The 20,236-nt window shown below is 37.3% G+C and overlaps 1 protein-coding gene across 1 annotated transcript; it reads right to left on the bottom strand.

Moving 5' to 3' along the window:
* Positions 1-15,416: 15,416 nt before the first annotated feature.
* LOC145161513 (elongation factor 1-delta, putative (DUF936)) lies at positions 15,417-19,486 on the bottom strand. The gene is made up of 4 exons (XM_079081057.1): positions 18,549-19,486; positions 16,953-17,213; positions 16,765-16,856; positions 15,417-16,495 (listed from the first exon to the last, which is right to left on the bottom strand). Exons 1-4 carry the CDS (start codon positions 19,200-19,202, stop codon positions 15,838-15,840), a joined length of 1,665 nt encoding a protein of 554 aa, XP_078937183.1. The 5' UTR covers positions 19,203-19,486; the 3' UTR covers positions 15,417-15,837.
* Positions 19,487-20,236: the final 750 nt, after the last annotated feature.

Below are 20,236 nucleotides of genomic sequence, written 5' to 3' on the forward strand. Positions count from 1 at the left end.
CTATTCTTCACCTTCTTACCCTTCGGTGAACACCATCACCACCGGTCAACACCGCGGCCACTGGTCAACTTCGTCACCACAAGCATCAGCACCACTGGTTACCACCGCCACCACCACCAGATAAACTCAAACAAAAATTTTCAAATATGAAATTCAAACTCAAGTATCAGATTTGTAAACTCCCACCATGGCATGTCAACACCACCAAATACCCTTGATTTTCCGGCATTGACAAAAAAACCCTCCGATCTAAAAAAAGTTCAGACCCTAACTGAACCAACAGCTCACTCTCTCTCTCCATCCCCTATCTCCAGATCATCAGTGTCACGCCCCAAAACCAAGAACGGCGGAAACGTTCCGGGGCGGTGATGGCAGGGGTTGCCACTTGTTGCTGTTGTATGGCAAGTCCTTGGGATCGCTTGCGCTCCTTCTGGGCTTGACGCTTTCGTTTCCTATTTTCGGTTTTACGGCTTGCAAGTCTGTGACTGTTATCATTTGTTGGTTTCCTGGATCGACACAACAATCGGAATTGTCAACTCCCTTGCCAGTCTTGCTCGTGCTGTTAGCGCTGAGATTTGCAAGGACAGCCGCCACCGCAGCTGTTACCGCGGCTTGGAATGTAGCGGCGTCGATATGAAAGATAGGGGTTTTGTTGCTCGGCTGACTATTTCTGGATGACGACATGATTCTGTTATACAAAGAAACTGAGTTCGTGAGTGATTATGGTTGAACCCAGATGTATTTCGACCATTCATACAAAGAGTAGGAGTAAGTTCTCGGGGGTCTAACCTACATCCCTATGATGCAGTCCTAGTAAGGAGTAGAAGTAAGTTCATAGAATGGTTACTAGACCATTTCTATTTTGCACTAGACTATCATTGGTTGGTGGATGACAGGATCCAACCTTAGACATGAATTGGAAGAAATCCTTGAGCTATTTCACCATAGCTCAAAAATTTAACGAAGTGGGTGTTTCGATAGGATTCTAATGATAGCAAAACGAAAGTGTTTGGACAAGGATTGGCATAGAAATTTGCTGAATTTCAATATCACTGATAATTAAGATGTAATGCGCTTGGGAAAAATGACCTTGGAGTAGGTCTTACATCATATCTGTAGTAGATAAGTTTTGACGGCGTACTGGCCTAACTAGAAAGTACTTACAGTACAGAGTTAGTTACATAGAAAAGTGCTACTTAGAGCATAGATAGGAAGACTATTCTTTCAACCAGGGAAAGAAAGGTAGAATATCTCCTACTGGGGACGGTTATCCCTTGGGTGAACCCTCAGTTCAGCCAGCTGGCGCTCCATATCAAGTAAGTACCTTTCGTACACCCTTTGGCGTACTCGGAGCTCTATGACTTCGGCTCGAGTTTCAGCTAGTGCTTGCAGTAGGGCCTCGTGGTCTCCCCTAGATCTCTCACGAGCATCTTCCAGACGAATGGTACGGATTGTATGCATTCTCGCATTGGTGTCCACTTCCGTGATTCGATGGAGGGCTGTCCTGCCTTGAATCTCATTTCGGGCCACTCTGCGGACCAGGATTGGCAAGACTCTGTCTGCTGAGCCCCCCTCGCTCAGGTCATAAAAGCTTCGGTCTCCATTGAATGGCATAGGCTGATCCTGCCCTTGGCTCCATGTTTCCAAGCTTTCCACCCACGGAGGCGTCGGGCCTTGAAAAGTCGGACGAGGGTTAGGATTTGGAACAAGAGCCATCGGGGGTAGGTTCTCAACTTCAGGCTCGGAGTCAGAGCCATCTGCGAAGCCTTCAGCCTGGTGACCATCCACAGGGATTAGGTGGTCATTTTCTGGATCAGCTTCAAACCCTCCTTCATTACCTTGGTTAGGGAAGTACATGTTGTCGTGGGGATGGAATCCAGCCATGTTATCTCTGCGAGAAAAGGGATATAAGAATCTAGCACATAAGTAGTTTATAGTAACACAAAATACCCCTATAGTATTTTAGGTTTATGTTCTATTGTTCTCATTGTGGTATTGTGGGTAAGTTTTTAGACCTGTTGCAACCTCACAACCACACTTAGGCACATGCTAGTCAACCCTCGGATAATATAGTTGATCAGGCTATATCTTCCCAGTTTTGACTATATGTCTCTAAGTCTACTTGTGCTGCCCAACAATCGTAATACTTTTGTTATGTCCTAGTGACACTGATTTTAGTATGAATGCAGACATGTATACTTAATTAAATATTTTATTATTTAAAATTATAAACTCTTTATCAGAGTATTTTAATCCCTATTGTATTTATAGTCTGTATATCTTTTATGGGTTGATATACTCAATTCACTATAAACAATGCTCTGATACCAATCTGTCACACCCCAAAACCAAGAACGGCGGAAACGTTCGGGGGCGGAGGACGTCATGTACAGTATCACAACAATGAATAGTAGTAAACAAGCAACAACATCATCCATTGCATTAATAATATAATTTTAATACAAGTATGTCTTGTCAAATTTAATAGACACCAAAATATAAATCAAAATGAAAGATGAGTCTTGAACGAGCTCCATCTTCTCAAAACCTGGCTCCGGTACCTGTCTACTAGTGACCTGAGAATACAAGTTATTTTGAAAGCGAGTATCAGCTTTATAGCTGGTGAGATCATAAGTATATTAGTGTCTGAATTTGTATGAAAGTGTTTGAAAGATGTTTTGTAAGATGTTTTGTAACATGTATTGTATACTCCTAGAAAACCCTATGTTTCCTACTAAAGTAGCCTTCTACCAAGGCATCTAGTGGTCGTGTGTGTGTCTCTTGTAAGAGTGTGTATTTTCCCAAATTTGACTATCATTAACCAAAAATATAGCTTTTGCATTACGGTATATTGTGAAGATCACAAAGTGAATGCAATGGGAAAATGAAATAGTACTGTAGTATTGTAACTACTGCTGTATTAACTACCTTAAACCAATTGTAATTTAAAGTACTTATGTGATCAGCCTGTATCCTGCTACCGACTCTAGAAAAACGACGATGTAAGACGTCGTAAGAAATGACGTTTGGCACCCGTAGACTTGCAAGTCCCACTGTAGCGAGCAGCAAGGTGTAGGATAGTCAATCCAGTATAGATCTATACACAAACTCATACGCTATCCATTTAAGGAGATTCTGGATACAAAACGGGCCATGACAGGTGATGCCATGCCCCGTTACGTGGCTCACATAACTGAAGAAATGTATATGTACTGTATGTGCTAGCTGTATTGTGTGTTCTCTCTCTGTCTAGCATGTATTGTAATGTATTATATGTACTAGCTGTATTGTGTGTTCTCTCTCTGTGTCTAGCATGTATTGTAATGTATTGTATGTACTAGCTGTATTGTGTGTTCTCTCTCTCTGTCTAGCATGTATTGTAATGTATTGTATATACTAGCTGTATTGTGTGTTCTCTCTCTCTGTCTAGCATGTATTGTAATGTATTGTATGTACTAGTTGTATTGTGTGTTCTCTCTCTCTCTCTCTGTCTAGCATGTATTGTAATGTATTGTATGTACTAGCTGTATTGTGTGTTCACTCTCTATCTAGCATGTATTGACTCATGTATGAACTGACTCATTGTATGATTCATTTTTCTAGTAATAGTATTATTAACTTCCTAAACTACACCTATTGTAGTTTACTAGTAATATGACTTGTACGTATGAACATGATTGTATACCCTTGCTACCCAAGGGTATTGAAATAGAAAGAAGGACTTTTATATCTATATACATATACATGATATATAACTAGGATTCAAACGACCTTCGGACAAATAACCGATACCCTAAGTCCACAACCAAACAAGGAACAGGAGGTAAAGTGAGTTATCAGTCCTAAGTCCTTTCAATCCTACTTATATAACTATATCTATAAAGATATACATTTAACATAATATAAGTGTAAAAGAGTTTGAGTAAAAGTAATTGATATGAAGAAGGATTTACTAAAAGGAATTGACATGTAAAAGAGTTTGATAAAAGTATTTGATATGCAAAAGGGTTTGTAAAACAGTTTGAGAAGTAAGAAATCCACTTGTTTGGTAGTCATTAATCACATGTGATTGATATAATGACTATAAGAATTTAACTTGTATCCCCCCCCCCCCCCATAAAAGCATTTAAAAACATTTAAAAGGTTAATTAAGGGGTATGAACTCACCTGTAGTGAGTGGTTTTGATGAACGGAATGTATAGGATGCTAAGTGTCAAGTGAAGACTTGAACACACACAAGGATCCTAATTAACATATAATAACACATATATGTATTCAATTAGTCATAAAACAACTAATTAACCAAGTTAAGACATCCTAAGACATGTAAAACACTTGATTTAAGTGCTATAAGTCCTAAGGATTGCATCTAAGGGTTGTAGGACTTGGCTATTGAGTTTGGGGTTCAAGGGTAAACTCCCTTGGAGTTTACGGTTTTGTGACCATCACCCTTGGAGTTTACGGTCGTAAACCCATGCGTTTACGGCCGTAAACTCATGGTACTTCTACCATTTTGTGTTTTGAAGCTCTACAAGTCATAAGAAGCATTCCTACTTCAAGTCTAAGCCTTTGGAAGAGATTAGGGCACCATTTCACTCCTTTGTGGAGTTTACGGTCCTTGGACCACTTCTCCTTGGGTTTACGGCCGTAAACCCAAATGGTTTATGGTCTTTTTGATGTTTCAAGTCCTAAGCACATCAAGGATGGTATCTAGACTAGTTTCCAAGGCTTGGTAAGGGACTAGGGCACACTTTGGCCCCCTTCTTTAGGGTTTACGGTCCAAGAACATCTTGGACCATAAACACCTTTGATCTTGAGTTTCCTTGTGATTTCTAGATGATGTAGAAGTGTAACAAGTCTTATAACACACTAGGGTAAGAGTACTTACTATGTAGAAGCTTGAAAACGTGCTAAAAGTCCAAGAACACTAGTGTGTGTTCTTGGTGTTCTTGGTGAAACTTGAAGATCTACACATTTGGAATGATTTCATGGATGAAATCATGTAAGATCACTAGATTAAGGTAGATATCAACTAAACAAGGAAGAAAACACTTACTTTCTTGAAGATTTTTGAAGAACTTTGGATGATACTTGAGAGAGAATTGATTCTAGACTTGGAAGTGTGAAAAAAAGCTAAAAATAAACTAAGTGTCACTTATATAGTCATTAGGGTTTACGACCCTAATACCATTTGGTCCAAAAACTCCAAACTTTTGGAGTTTTGGGACCTTATTGCTACATAATAAATACATCTCTTGAAGTACTAACTTTAAAACGTTTAAACTGACTCCAAAAAGCTGGAAAGTTAGCAGAAACAGTTCTGACTTCTATTGGAGTGACTGGTTGTACAGAATAGAAATTTCGGGTTGTCACAATCAGTCGCCGGAAACATCTCCAGTGCCTCTGACAAACACCACCAGCATTTACAGATCTTGACGTCAAAACCCTAGGTCGTTGGTCTTCTCGGAGAACGACGGTGATCTCCGTTTCTGAAGAAAGTGAGAACGACGATGATATCCTTCTTCTCTTGCTCATATGATCTCCTTCTTCTCCTACTCAGACGATCTCCTTCCCCCTCAATTTTTGTCACAATATCTGTTCATACCAGCGAGAAGAGTTGGCTAGGGTCGTTCGTCACCAGTTCTAAGTTTCCTCCGTCTGTGGCTCGAGTTTATTCCACCTCTGTCTGTGGTGAAGCGAGAATGACAATGAAGGGGTGAAGCAAGACGACACCACCGTTTGTATAAAACCTCCAGTGTCATCGCTACTTCTAAAAACCCTTGTTTCGATTTCTGGGTCACCACTACCACCGATCTAACCACCACTACCAGAACAAGACGAACAATATGGACAGATCTAAATCTATTTGCTCCGGTGATTGGTTCCTTGTTGTTAGAAACCTAAGTCATTGGAATGTTGCCTTTGTAAACCTCCGTCGATCTTCGTCTTCGAAAACCATTCCCCATATCCTTAAAATGTAATGTCGCATTTTCACAACCAAAAATTTTTAATTTATTAAAGTAAAACTTCGTAATTATAAATCCATTATTAAGAAAATTGTTTATTCCAAAATACATTTATTAAAAGTCACAGTAATATAAGAAACGTGGAATCCTCAATGTTGTTGATGAGTGTGTACATTGCCGCCTTTGCCTTCCCACGGTCACCGATCAAACCTGAAAAACATAAACAACTGGGTAAGTACAAAGCTTAGTAAGTTCCTCCAAAATACCCCATACGAAAAACATACAATCATGCATAACGGCCCATAATCATCGGATTGGAATGCCTAGGCCCAATCAATCCTCGGACTGGAATATCAACATGTAACGGGTCCAACCAGCCATCGGGCTGGAAGACCCAGGCCCAACGTACACGGCCTGTTCTCACTCCTCCATTATGCACTTTATCCATTAAGGCCTTTTGTCCAGAGCTCAGATCTAGACTCAAAACATCGACTTATGTCATAAAGTTTCCACTTTTATGACTTTCCATGGCTAAAAAATGTCCAAAAGCTAAAACCTTAGCTTATTAATCCATTAAGACATCATAACTCTTGCATGGAAGGGATAGAAGGACCAATATCACATTTTTATGGTTCCTAATAGCTCCATGATGGATAAAGTTTCCAACTTTATGCATTAGGATGGTCCAAACAATCAATATTTTGTCTTTAAATCTCAAAGGGACCAAAAGTGCATCTTTCTCAACTTAATCCATTAAGTCCAAGTCTCCAACCTTCATATCCGAATCAATATGATGATTAGATGGATAAAGTTTCCAACTTTATCCATAACAAGGTCACAAACTTTCAAGATCTAAACTTTATGCACTAAATTGGCCAAAAGCTCATAATACTCAAAACTAGCTAGATCTAACAAATGCATCATCAAGATTCAAGCTTTATACCTCCAGAGGAAAGTTCAAAGTGAACAAGGTCTGGATATACAAGCTCCAGTGCAACCAACACTTCTCAAATGAGCTCCTTCTTCTCCAATATGCACCATGAACACTCCAAAGCACTCAAAACACCTTCTTTTGCTCACAAGGATCAAACTAGGGTTAGGGTTTCAAGGGAAGATGTTGGAGAGGTAGAGGTTGATAATGGAAAGGGTTTGGGGAAGTTAAGGAGTTGAAGTAGGGATCAAAACCCCGAAATTAGGGTTTAAGTTCTGATCGCATACGCCCAGCATACTCCTGGTACACCCAGTGTACCAGGTTAAATCTTTGTGATCATCCATGCCTAGTACAGCCAGCGTACACCCTGTACGCCCAGCATACTAGACTAAACCTAAAACATTCCTAACTTCTAACGGTCATAACTTCTTCATTCCAACTCCGTTTTCGACGATCTCTATATCCGCAGAAAGGTATTGAAGAGCCCCACAATATTATTTAGATATCTTGGACTAAAAACTTCTCGAACAAAAATCCATATTTCATGCAAGAAATTGGCCTATGACTTTCCCCTTTCTACCATTCGGCCCAAAACACAATTCAAAGGTTAAGATCTCGCAACCATCATTTCCTCCTTCCAAAAGGTCTAAACATTACCTCCTTAACACCCAAAGTCTTTATACAGTCGACTTCCGGCCCACGGCCCTAAAATATGAAATGACATAAAACATGATCTTACATAAAACCTTCTGGTTGTCAAACCCTTTTGGTTTGCTGTCAGAAAACATCTTCGTTGATGGAAATCCTCTCATTGTTGGAAGCCTTGGTCACCGGAATAATGACCGGAATCAGATGGTGGCGGTGTTTCTTTTTTTATGAATGGGAAAGAGAAAGAGAAGGGGTGGGGGTGATAATACATATACGTTTTTCTTTTTTCCTTTTTTAGTTATTGTAATATAAAAAAAAGTAGAAAATGAAAATATAAAGAGAAAATTTGTCATTTAAAAAAAATCAAAATAAATTTGGACGAATTTCGCAACAAAATGAAATTTTTGGAGCGGTGGTGTTAGTCCAAATATTTTTGGACCAAAATGACAATTTTCAGCAAACCACAGGGACCATTTTTGCAGTTTGATCTTTTTTATTTATATTAGTTTTTTGGACAAAATTGGAAAAATTGTCCATGTGGTTGTCAAAAAAATGTGGTTTTGATCCATAAAGGTTTGGTGATGTGTAAGTGGTCCAATTCTGGATCTTTTTAGTAATTTTGGTCCCTGTACACTTAGAAAGACATTTTTGCCCCTATAATTAACTTTTTCCTTTTTTTATTAACTTGAAACAAAAAAAGAAAATAAATAAATAACCAATAAACCCCCTCCCCCCCTCCTGTTTCCATTTTTATCAGGAACAGAGAAGCCTTTCATCAATCTCCACCCTCCGGCGAACCCTCTGTCTAGAACAACCGCCGGCAGCTACATATCTCACCGGAAACCACTGATATCATCGCTATCTGATCTTTCACCCTATTCTATCTATCATGCGGTTCACCCTCATTACATCTGTCATATATTTTGTTGTCGACGGGAGCTAGGGTCTGCAAACCCTAAACCACAGAACTGGTGGTCAAGTTAGATGTGACAACCCGAAATTTCCAAGCTTGTTTAATTAATTAAACCTATCAGTGTTAGACTCATTTGGCTTCCAGTTATCACTGTTTGGAACCTGTTTTGAGTGTTCTAACCGTAGTACATCAAAGGAATAAGAGATTGGGAATAGCAGCTTAAGTTCTTAACTTCCTGCAACCGTAAACCTCCTCAAAAAGGGAGTTTACGGTCAAGACCAATGAGTTTACGGTCATGGTGTCCGTAAACCCATCCCTATATATATGGAGGGTGATCACTTCAGCCATTCTTTTCCCTCTCTCAAGCCTTAGAACCGATTCTCTCTAAAAAAAGAGTTTATGGTCTATGAATCTTCAAAACTGTAAGTATCATCTTCCCTTTCATGAATCTAGTTACAATCCTTCATTTTGGACTTAAGATCATCACTCTTTACTTGAACAAAAGAGTTTATGGTCTATGAATCTTCATAGACCGTAAACCCTTATAAAGGGTGTTCTTATAGCCTTTACCCTTCCTAAGGCTAAGTATGATCCCTAGAATCTGATGCCTTTGAACGAAGCCCTTGAAAACCATCATTTGTTCAAGGTTTGATGAGTTGCGGTTGAATCTCCTTAGACCGTGAACTCCATGACCGTAAGGTCATTAGACCGTAAACCTTATGACCGTAAGGTCATAGGACCGTAAACACATGGGACCGTAAACCCATTTGAACCGTGAACTCAATGGACCGTGAACCCAAGAACCGTAAACTCCAAGGACCGTGAACACTTGGACCGTGAACTCTATATGGTGGCCATACACCCTTGGTATGCAATCCTATGTGATTGTAGCACTTAAATCTAAGTGTATCCTATGTCCTAGGGTGTTTCCTTTCATGATTAGTTGTATAAACACTAATTATATACTTATATGTATCATTATATGATAAATAGGATATGTGTGTGTGTGTGTGCTCAAGTCTTCACTTGGCACTTAGCATCCTATACCACTCGTACATCCAAACCACTCACTACAGGTGAGTTCATACCCCTTAAACAACCTTTGAAATGATTTTAAATGCTTTTATGGGGGGAATACAAGTTGAAACATTCTAGTTATTATATTAATCACATGTGATTAATAACTAGAACAAACAGAAAGATTTTCTATTACTTTCAAATTGTTATCAAACTTATGGATTTCAAATACTTCAAAACATTTTATCAAGCTCTTTTAAATGATAAATCATTTATCAAACTCCTTTAAACTTATATTATTGTCAAACTCATGTCTATACATATATATTTATATAAGTAAGATTTGAAGGACTTAGGACTGATAGCTCACTCTATTTCTTGTTCCTTGTTTGGTTGTGGACTTAGAGTACCCTGTTATTTGTCCGAATGTCGTTGAAATCTTAGTTATATATCATATATATGTGTTTAGATATAAAAGCTTACTTCAGTTCAATACCTTTGGGTAGCAAAGGCATACAAACAACATTACTAGTAAACTATAATAGGTATAGTTTAAGAGATTTCTACTCACTATGATTAGTACAATGAAACATACAAGGGTCAGTTCATTTATGAGTCGATACAAACCTACTATTATGAGAAACAATACACACTATACATTATACAAGAGAATATACTATACACTAGTACAGAGAGAACATTACTACGCTATGACTTACTATACAAACACTGATATATGATAATTTAAATGTGAAATACTACTTCATGATACAACAATACATTGTTGCATCACTTTGTAACCAGAGTCTCCTGGAGGGAGAGCGGGCATCATGTGTATAGATCTATATGGGACAGACACTCCCACACCCCGACTGCTAGCTACAGTCCCAGCCGGTAAGGCCAAGAGGTGACAAAATGTCACCTCACTATTTTATGACGCCAGAAGGTCGTCAAGTATTCTGCCGTCGATCAGCATGGTTACAAACTAATTCACATCTAAACCTTTAATTAACAATAAAAGGCAATAGGACTCATTAAGGAGTATGGTACATTTAATACGACCTTGAGTCTTCATTTTTATCATTTAATAGTCAGTAGTGTCACTGCTGATGTAGAATATACTATTTTCCTAGTAGAGAATAGAAATGATTGGGAGAAAACATACTTTTGCATAGTAACAAAGTACTACTATATTTTTCCCACTATTACAAATACATATACAAACATTACGTTTTTATACAAGAACAAACATGTAAAACAGTCGGGCCTCGGGTAGAAGGCTACATTATTTATAAGCAGGAAATATAGGATTTTCTGGGAAAACTTTACAAATTTTTCAGGGTTTTAATACAAACATATTGTGGCTTTTAACTACTAAATGACACTAAATACTTATGAACTCACCAGCATTTTATGCTGATACTCTCTTTCAAAATAACTTGTATTCTCAGGGAACCAGTAAGACAGGTACACCCATGCAACTTTTGAAGGACGGAGTGGAACCAAGACTCGTCTTATTTTGATCGTACATTTTTGGTGTCGTTTAAACTTACAAAAGAACACACATGTATTTAACTATTGTATTAATGCAATGGATGTTGTTGCTTGTTTTTACTATTATGCATTGTTATGATACTATACATGACGTCCTCCACCCCAGAACGTTTCCGCCATTCCGGTTTTGGGGTGTGACATTAGAGTACCTTGTGACCATCATCGGCGCCTCCAAACTCCAATTTCAGTCCTCCATTTTCGAGTACTCTTCCGCATAACCCTTATGTAATGCTCGTAGATCCGGGCTAGTCAATTTTGGGACGATAAGCATCAAAAATGACTTTTTGATGGAAGTTTATTTAGAATGAATAATCTTGACCAAGTTGAGTTATATGTCACAAGGTTTCCGAAAATATAAATAATGCCGAAATCCGAGTTATAACGGAGAAGTTATGACCTGTCGAAGTTTCGCGACAGAACCGACACGACACAGCGCGACGTAAATAGTAAATTTACGTTAGAGCGATATTTGGCCTTAGTGATCTAAACGAAAGTCGTAGAATACGTTAAACTGAGAGCGTGCATAAAAAGAACGTCTAAATCTGACTTCGTATGAGGAAGTTATGATTTTTCGAAATTTCGGCTTAGCAGTGTACAACCCGAAGTTCGAATATGAGATCGAGCGATATTTAGCCGAAACAATCTAAACGAGAATTGAAGATCTCATCGTTAGTATTCCAACGGTAAAAAGACAGACGAAAATGGACGTCGGATGAAGAAGTTATGATTTTATAACGAAGTTTTCCTGTCCCGGCCTACTAAAAATAATACAATAAAAATAAAGTCAAAATTAGCCGACAGAGTCTAAATGAAAGTTGTAGAGCATAATCTCACCTACGCGTGGATATAAAGAACGTCGAAAACGGAGCTCGTATGCGAAAGTTATGAATTTTTGAAGATCGTGGCACGCATACCAAAGCTTATCCGAAGAGTACGCCCAACGTACTCTATGTACGCCCAACGTACTCTATGTACGCCCAGCGTACTGCTTGTAGAGGCATTACGCCCAGCGTAACTAGGATTTATGCCCAGCGTAAATCGGGGTTTCAGCCCCTATAAATAGATGTCGTGGGCTGCCGATCTTTCTTGCTCAAAATCTTCTTTCTCTCCCATATTATCCTCGTTTTGCGTGCAAGAACTATCCCGAAACCCCGGTATCATTCCCGAGCCCCGAAGCAAGTCCCAAAGCCCCGAGGATCCCGAGAAGTAAAGTTTTCGACCCGAAACTCTGCCCACGAAAGGCCCGGTTTTCAAGGAAAAACATCCCGGTTCTATCGGAAAAGTTTATTTTAAGAGACGAGGTGCTGTCCGATCATTGTCTTATCAAGTAAGTGTATAGTCACTTTCTTCTAACACATAAATATGAAGTATTTGCTATGAAATACGTACTATGTGTTAATAAATTGTTTGTTTATCTGAGATGGTGTTGAATGCAATGTTTGGTACAGGTTTTAAATAAGTTAAACTGTATATGCATTTTATATCTACGAATATGTTGGGTAAAACATGGGTAGATAAATGATGAGGTATGAAAGATAATTAAGAATAATATTGGCAGATGCACCAAATAGAGAATCTCAAAATACTAGCAGATGCGCCTAAGAATAAAATTGGTAGATGCACCAAATAGTGAATGTCGTAATCCTGGCAGATGCGCTTAAAGGATAATGTTGGCAGATGCGCCTAATATTGAATGTCGTAATCCTGGCAGAGGCACTTAAAGGATAAAGTTGGCAGATGCGCCTTACGCAACAATGGACTTTGTGCCAATTCCTTAGGTCAATCCTTAGGAACGAATGAATGAATGATAGTGGATTCTTAAGGTAAGAACTTAAGAAATAAAGAAGATAATGGGGATGGGTAATTGGATTGTTTGTTTGATGATTAAATATAAAAATTATATTATTGTGGGTTGAAAACCCTATATGCTCACCAGGCTCCCAAGTCTGACCCACTCAGTTTTCTTTGCATTATAGGTAAAGGCACAAGAGCATAAGTTGGTTGACTTGACGAGAGATTCTGGATTATAGACCAGTAGTTGTAAATAACTGTTGTAAGGTCTATTTTGATCTGTTTATGCTTTTGGTCTGTATGGGAACATAACATCCCGGGATTTTATTATTTAATGAAAAGTACATTCTCTTTGAGAAATGTTTTGATAAAGTTTTATCATATCTTGTTTGGGAACAAATTCCGCAACCGTTTTCTTTAAAAGATTACTCTGATTTATAAAACAAAGCATAAACAAATCGGTCTTTTCTGGCCGTGATTTTGGGGATGTCACACCTTAGGTTCCGGTTTATGAGGAAATCGATCTACCCTTCATAACCAGTTGTGTTGTTATCTGAAGGAGATGATGATAATGAAGTGTGAAGATGGTGGACAGTCACATTGGTGTTGGATCTCGACTGATGAGATGGTGGAGCAAGGTTGATGATGGTGGTGTAATTGTAGGTTTTAGGGTTAAGGTGATGTGGGGAAGACGGTAACTCAATAAGGGAGTGGGGGTTGGATTTTTATGCATAAACAAAGCTAGGGAGACGAACGTCGGTGGCCCAGAGGGGCGACGAATCTCATCAACCACCACCGCCACCATTGCTATGAAAAACCACCACTACTCATCTGGTTCTCCTTTCAAAATAAACCTACCACCGGAAGCAATCATGTTCATCCAAACACCGATTAACCCACCTCCAGTCCCTCCCTACTTCTTCATTCCTCCAATTTCGATGGATAATTTGATTTATAGAACCATTTTTGATTTTTGGATCTTGGTGTGATGTCGGTGGCTGTTAGTGGCGGTATAAGGGCAGTTTATAGAGGTTCCAGTGAAGGTGATATAGTAGGTGTAAAAGGAGAATGGTGGTGTTCCAGTGAAGAGGTTGGCGGTCCGACGGTGGTGGTGACCGGATGGTGGTTCCAAATATTAAAAAGAAATTAGGAGGGGTGGGGTGAGTAAGTGGTTTTTTTTGGTTTTTTAATTAAATAATAATAAACTAATTAAAAGAAATTTAAAAATATATATATTTAAGGGTATTTTCGTCATTTAAAGTAGGGTATGGACTAAAACCACAAAAAAAATGACAATCATAGTGTCCAAAATCACACGAGATATCCAAAATTGGACAACTAATGCACCACCAAACTTTTTTAGACCAAAGTCACAGATTTTTGACAACCACATGGACCATTTTTGCAATTTTGTCTAGTTTTTTTTATTTAAAAAAATGTTATGTTTTATTTTATTTTACATTTTTAAATTTATGTAAATTAAAAATAATGATATGACAAATAAATGGGTTGGAAAAAATACAATTTTCATGTATTGTTCAAAAAAAGATAGAAGAGAAAGAAGAGAAAAGTTGATTATGATGTAAGTGTGATGGAAGTAGGACATGTACAAAAGGACCGGATCTCGGATCGAACCCGAAAAAAGACCGAGACCGGACTGAAAAAGACCGGTCATAAAAAAGGTTGGACCGAAAAAGACTAGCTCGAGACCATCCAAGACCGGTCCGACTCGAACTGTTTTGAGACCAGTGCCGAAAAAGATCGTATCGTTCCGAGATTGCCACAAAACCAGTCCGATACTGACCGGAGACCGATCTGAAATCGATCTCGAAAAAAGACCGGAAGCCAAAATTTATAAATGTATCATTTTTGTCTTAATTACATAATTTTTAATCATACACTATCTAACTTCATTTCTTTTTTTCTTTTATTAAAATTTATCATTTTAAATAAAATTTAATCTATCACTTTGTTGTTAATCACATATTTGATAAGGGAAAAACTTGAAACCGAAACTAAAAAAAAAAAACAACAAATACTAAAACCGGGCTGAAAAAACCCGAAAAACCAAAAAACCGAACCGAAAAAGCTGCACGGAAAGATTGCGAGACCGGACCAAAAAAGATCGGATCAAAAGAGACCGGTCCGAAAAAAAGACCGGACCGTTTCGAGAGCGACCCAAGACCGATCCGAGACCGCAAATTTGCAGGTGTAGATGGATTGGTTCCATTCCATCCATCAAATTTTAAAAAAGCGTATCAGGAAGCCAAGAAGGGTCAACAACTAATTGGAAAATTTTATGACAATATTTTGGTTTGTAAAATATAATTAGCTACACCGATTCAACAAAAAATATAAGTTATTGATAAATTGGTCCAAAATGAATATCCTTATAAGAAAAATTAAGGTCTTCTGCTTTTAAAAATATATCAAATACAAGGTTACATTAAATATTTTTCTTTTTTCCTGGCAGATTATAATATCCACCCTATTAAAACTGTGACGACTGTTTTGCAAATATAATACATTACTATAATTAGAAAGGATTTTCAAAGTACATTGTTACAATAAATACCTCAACAAAAGTACATTGCTATTTCTTCAATCCAACCCTATAGAATTGACCATTTGAACTTTCCACAAAGAAATCGCCACCAAATAACGGGTATTCAACCAAAAGCTTGAATCATACATAAACACCAAAAACCTCTAAACCAAACTAAATGCATCATTTTCTTCACCATTCTAGTGGTCAAATTAAAGTAGTAGCAAGTTATGTCATACATTTTGCTCAAAATAAAATTAAAAGCTACCTTAATTAATTTCTCCTACATATCTTTCTCCACCTTCCATTAGTTTTAGTTAGACATCTGATTTGAGGAAAATTTGAGGAAGAAATTATATACTTTTTCACATCTTTAGTCATTAGTCATTTGTATTTGACCTAAACTACCAGATAGACATCTGATTTACATCTCTCATGATCTGATTTACATCTCTCATGATACTGACAGTATCTACTTCCGAACATGCTCAAGCAAAAAAGTATATAATTTCTTCCTCAAATTTTCCACCTTTTCGTCCCCAATAACCGAATCATCTAGCCATTGATTAACCCTCTTGAGTTGTCCCAAAAGACAAATCGCAACCCCCGACTCTTCTCCTTTCGTCAATTTAAACCCCTTGTTTAAAGAAACTTCCAAGTAATTCAAAAACCATTTCCTCGATGCCAAAAGTAGTTTTTCACCTAAGTTAGCCGTTTCCTTTAAGCCACTACTTCCATTTGACCATTCTACCCTTTCTTTTTTCACGGTAGGGCCAACACACCGTGTTCTAGAAGCAACCAGTCCATTTGTTTTCGGGCTTTTCTTGTTTTCGGGTAACCGGTTCTCCACTTGAATTTTCTCAGTGTCAAGGACAAGATGGTAATTTCGCTCGGTTTGTGGAATCTTTTGATTTTCTTCCATTGTGAACAAAGTAAACTTTGCAAGGTTGGTTTGTAAAGCAGCTTGTACCCACAATGTTGCTTGACTTTTTGGTTTGTGGAGTGTTGACTTTGAGTCAATTAAGGCGTTGACTATGGCGGTTGATGTTTGAAGCTTCTGATAGAAGTTTAAGAATTGTTCGAGGGGATTTGTAGAGGTCTCAGCAAGTTCACATATTTCTGCAAATTCACTGAATAAAATAAAAATAAATAAATAACAAATTAATTGTTAGGTAACGAATTAAAGGAATGTTCATTCCTAGTGTTTTTTTTTTCATTCCTTCGTTGAATGTAATATAAAATTGCAATACAACCTTATGTTTATTTATGTCAAATTCTTATATCCACGACATATTAAAAAAAAAATCTTATCATTTTAGTTAAATTATAATTTTGTTTATTTTATACAATAAAAAAAATAATTAATCATATCAAAATTTTATATTTGCGAAACTTGTACCTCATGCATTGAAGGATGTTCTCTATGACCGAAGCTTCTTCTAACGCATTTACCGCATACGAAAATCCCAAATTCCTACGTCCAATAAGATCCTAAGAAATGTCACGTTTCAAATAAATATTAGCACATCAAAATCACGAAAAAGCTAGAAAAAAAAATCAATAATAAAAAATTAAGTAATTAAACACCTTTCCGAGTTCACGGATTGTAGGAGAAACGGAATCCCATGAAATTTTTGAATCCGACGCCGTTTTAGCATTGATTGGGATTTTGGTGAGATGGATTGGTGTTGGAATGGAATCGAATGATGTTTTCAAGTCTTTTTTAATTGGTTTGTTTATTAATTTTTCGGAGACTATTATGTTTTTGTTTCTAAGAGGTGGGAGATTTAAATTTGGTGGTTTTAGAGGTAAATCCTTCACCGAAGAAGCTTTCTTACCCGAACGTACCTGAAAAAAAATATATTGTAGCTCAAAAATTAATTAATCCATTTTTAATATATGTTTTAAAAAATGATGTGTGCATTTTGAATTTTGAATCAAATTAAGTAATTTTAAAGTTGGTATGTAAGAACCCGTTGAATATATAAAATGAATTTTGAATCAAATTAAGTAATTTTAAAGTTGGTATGTAACAAACAATATATAAAAGACCTTATATTTTGAATGTTTTTTCGGATTAAACTTCAATTTTATTTTTTCTAAAAAAGACCCTGTATTTTTTCATTTTTTCGATCCGGCCTTTTTAATCGTTTTTTTTTTTCGAAAAAAATTGTAAAATGTGAGGGTTTTTCCGGCCCTTTTAGTCATTTTTTTCCGAAAAAAATTGTAAAGTGAGGGTTTTTTTTGGAAGAAAGTAAAAAAGTTGACGGTTTCTTCAAAAACAGTTAGAAGGTTGAGGGCTTTTTTCGAAAAAAATAAAAAAGATAAAGTTGATGGGTTTTTTTTTGGAAATTTTGAAAAATACTTCCAAGGGAAAAAAATAAAGTTAAAGGTTTTAATCCGGAAAAAATAGGAAATATAAGTTTTTTTTTAATAAGATTAACCTTACAACAGTACAATGTATGGTCTTTAAATTCTATTTTTTATAAAAATAAAAGGTTAAATATAATAAAAACTCATTTGAACTAAAATAAGATAGAAAGATTATCGAGTCATATTTAGAAAATAAAAATCTAATTTAATTAAAATCATAATTGTTTTTTGAAAAATATTTGTCACTAAAAGTTAAATAAACAAAAATGGGTTATATTGTAACTACGTAGGATTTCACAGAAAACCCCAAATATAAAAACCAAATAAATAAAAACATAACCGAAAACGCAAGTTCTTTACTTGATTATCATTTGTAAATTTATACAATGTCATTTTGCTAATGTATATTGCAAATTTGTAAGATTAAACAAATTTCCTTTTCATGCTTTCATGTGATGTTCTCTTTCTTTTCGTATTGCTTTACACATATCTAAAAATCAAACAACATAAGTTACAAAATTTAATGTTGCTGAAAAGCATCTAAAAATAGATAAGAAAACCACATGAATCTCAACATCAAAGGGCAAATAAAGTAAACCAAGAAAAGTCGACATTAATGGCTATTTCAAGAAATTAAGGTTCACTGTTCAAAACTTTATTGCAATGGTCATTTAATAGGCTAATGATATAGTCATTAATCCGAAGGCATCATGAAATGTACAAGTTGCAAAGCAGTTTCCTATACAATGTACAAGTATTTAATGCAGGATTTGAGTGTAATGATAATGGTGAAAGAAAGTTGAGATATACCGGAGTAGAACAGAGTGGAGACAAAGGCTCTGTGAATTTTGTACCCAACCCGCCATTTGAATCTGAACCAGACCGGCGGTGTTTACTCGCCGGCGCCGGACTCCGGTCCCAAGACTTCCTCGACGAGTAATCCAAACTCAACCTTCTGGTTTCCGGCTCATCACGAGTCTTCACATTTACCAATGAAAGCCTTCTGGATGTATTAGTATTACTCTCCTTCACTTTACCCTCTTTCTTCTTCTTAGAGAAATCAACCCGACTGTTACTCCGAATCACTAACGAATCACTCGAGATCAGGTCCTTCGGGTCGCCGACGCATGGCCGTCGTTTAGGAACCGGTTTAAGGCCGCGAAGAACCGGAACAGGGGAGCCAAAATCGAGGCGAGTGACATGTATGAACTGACCTAGTTGGATCTTATCTCCCAGAATCAAATCAACATCAGCTTCCGCTACAGAAACGTAAGCTGAGTGAATGGAATCCGAGACTCTCAGATAAAACCCTTTGTTTTTCCTATCGAAATCGAAAACGTCATCCTTAGGAACAATCCCGATGACTTGGAGGAGAGGAGAGCGGTGGTCTCCGGCGACTTTGGCGGTGGGGTTGTCTAGGTTTTGGAGGAGCTTGGATAGAACCCCAGGTGTAAGAGACGCCATGAAAATGAGAGAATCGAGGACACCATGGCAAAATGGGAGAGAGATGGAGTGTGGATGTGGAAGAGAGATTTGTTATTATCTAGGGAAGAGAGCGAAGGGTGGGAAACGAATCTCAAAGTGACATCGACATTTGGGGCAGGTGTCGAATTGCGAGGCCGGCTTCGACAGCGGAGGGTGGCAGGATTTTGCAGTGGGTTTTAAACAAATGAGAGAAGAGGAGGCTCAGGCATCCATGGCCATGTGCAATATCAAAAGCTAATGACGACAAGAATGAACAGAAGATGATCCTTTTTACAAACTAGTAAATCCAAAAATTACATCTGGACTCCTAACATAAAACAAACTAAAAGTATGATTAATAATATTGTTAATTTGTTAAATATAAAATGTAGGAATATATTTTTTGTTCTTTATGTTTTTTTGTTTGAACCGTGTAATATTTTATTGAAAAAGTTAACAAAATGCAAAAGGAAAATTACACCAAATATGTCGATTGAAAGATATTGACAAAGAAATCACTTTCCACTTCTATTCTTAATCCATTAAAAAAGGATATGGCATTGATTTCTTCCCCCGTATGGAGGGCCACAAGGAAACATTATTGAATACATTGTCTTTCCTAGTTTTCTATATGAACTAAAGAGAAGCCACCAACACACCATGGGCCAATTTGCGTTGCAATGGTGGTTGAGAGCTTCGGTGCATAGTCGAGAGAAAGTGTTCCAAATCTATGACGAGGGACAAATTTATATCACACCAAGATCCAATAAGCTTTCCAACCTCTCGAGCCCAAACACAAGTCACCAACAGGTTCTTTGTAGATCCATGTACAAGATTACAAGAATTAAAAATACTAAAATCCACAACTACCCCTCTTTTAGAGGGTTCCAACTTGGAAAGTATCCGGTTTTGACCCGCCCTCCACCTGAAAAATAATGATTTTGATAGGTTCCAATTACTCCAAAAGTGCTTGTAGGGGACGTGAGCAAAGACTTTTGACTCCCAAAGCTTGCGCAGAACTCAATGAAAAGGAA

The sequence above is a fragment of the Lactuca virosa genome, chromosome 1, assembly GCF_052849685.1.
Source record: "Lactuca virosa cultivar CGN04683 chromosome 1, Lactuca_virosa_CGN04683_v6, whole genome shotgun sequence".
Classification (NCBI taxonomy): domain Eukaryota; kingdom Viridiplantae; phylum Streptophyta; class Magnoliopsida; order Asterales; family Asteraceae; genus Lactuca; species Lactuca virosa.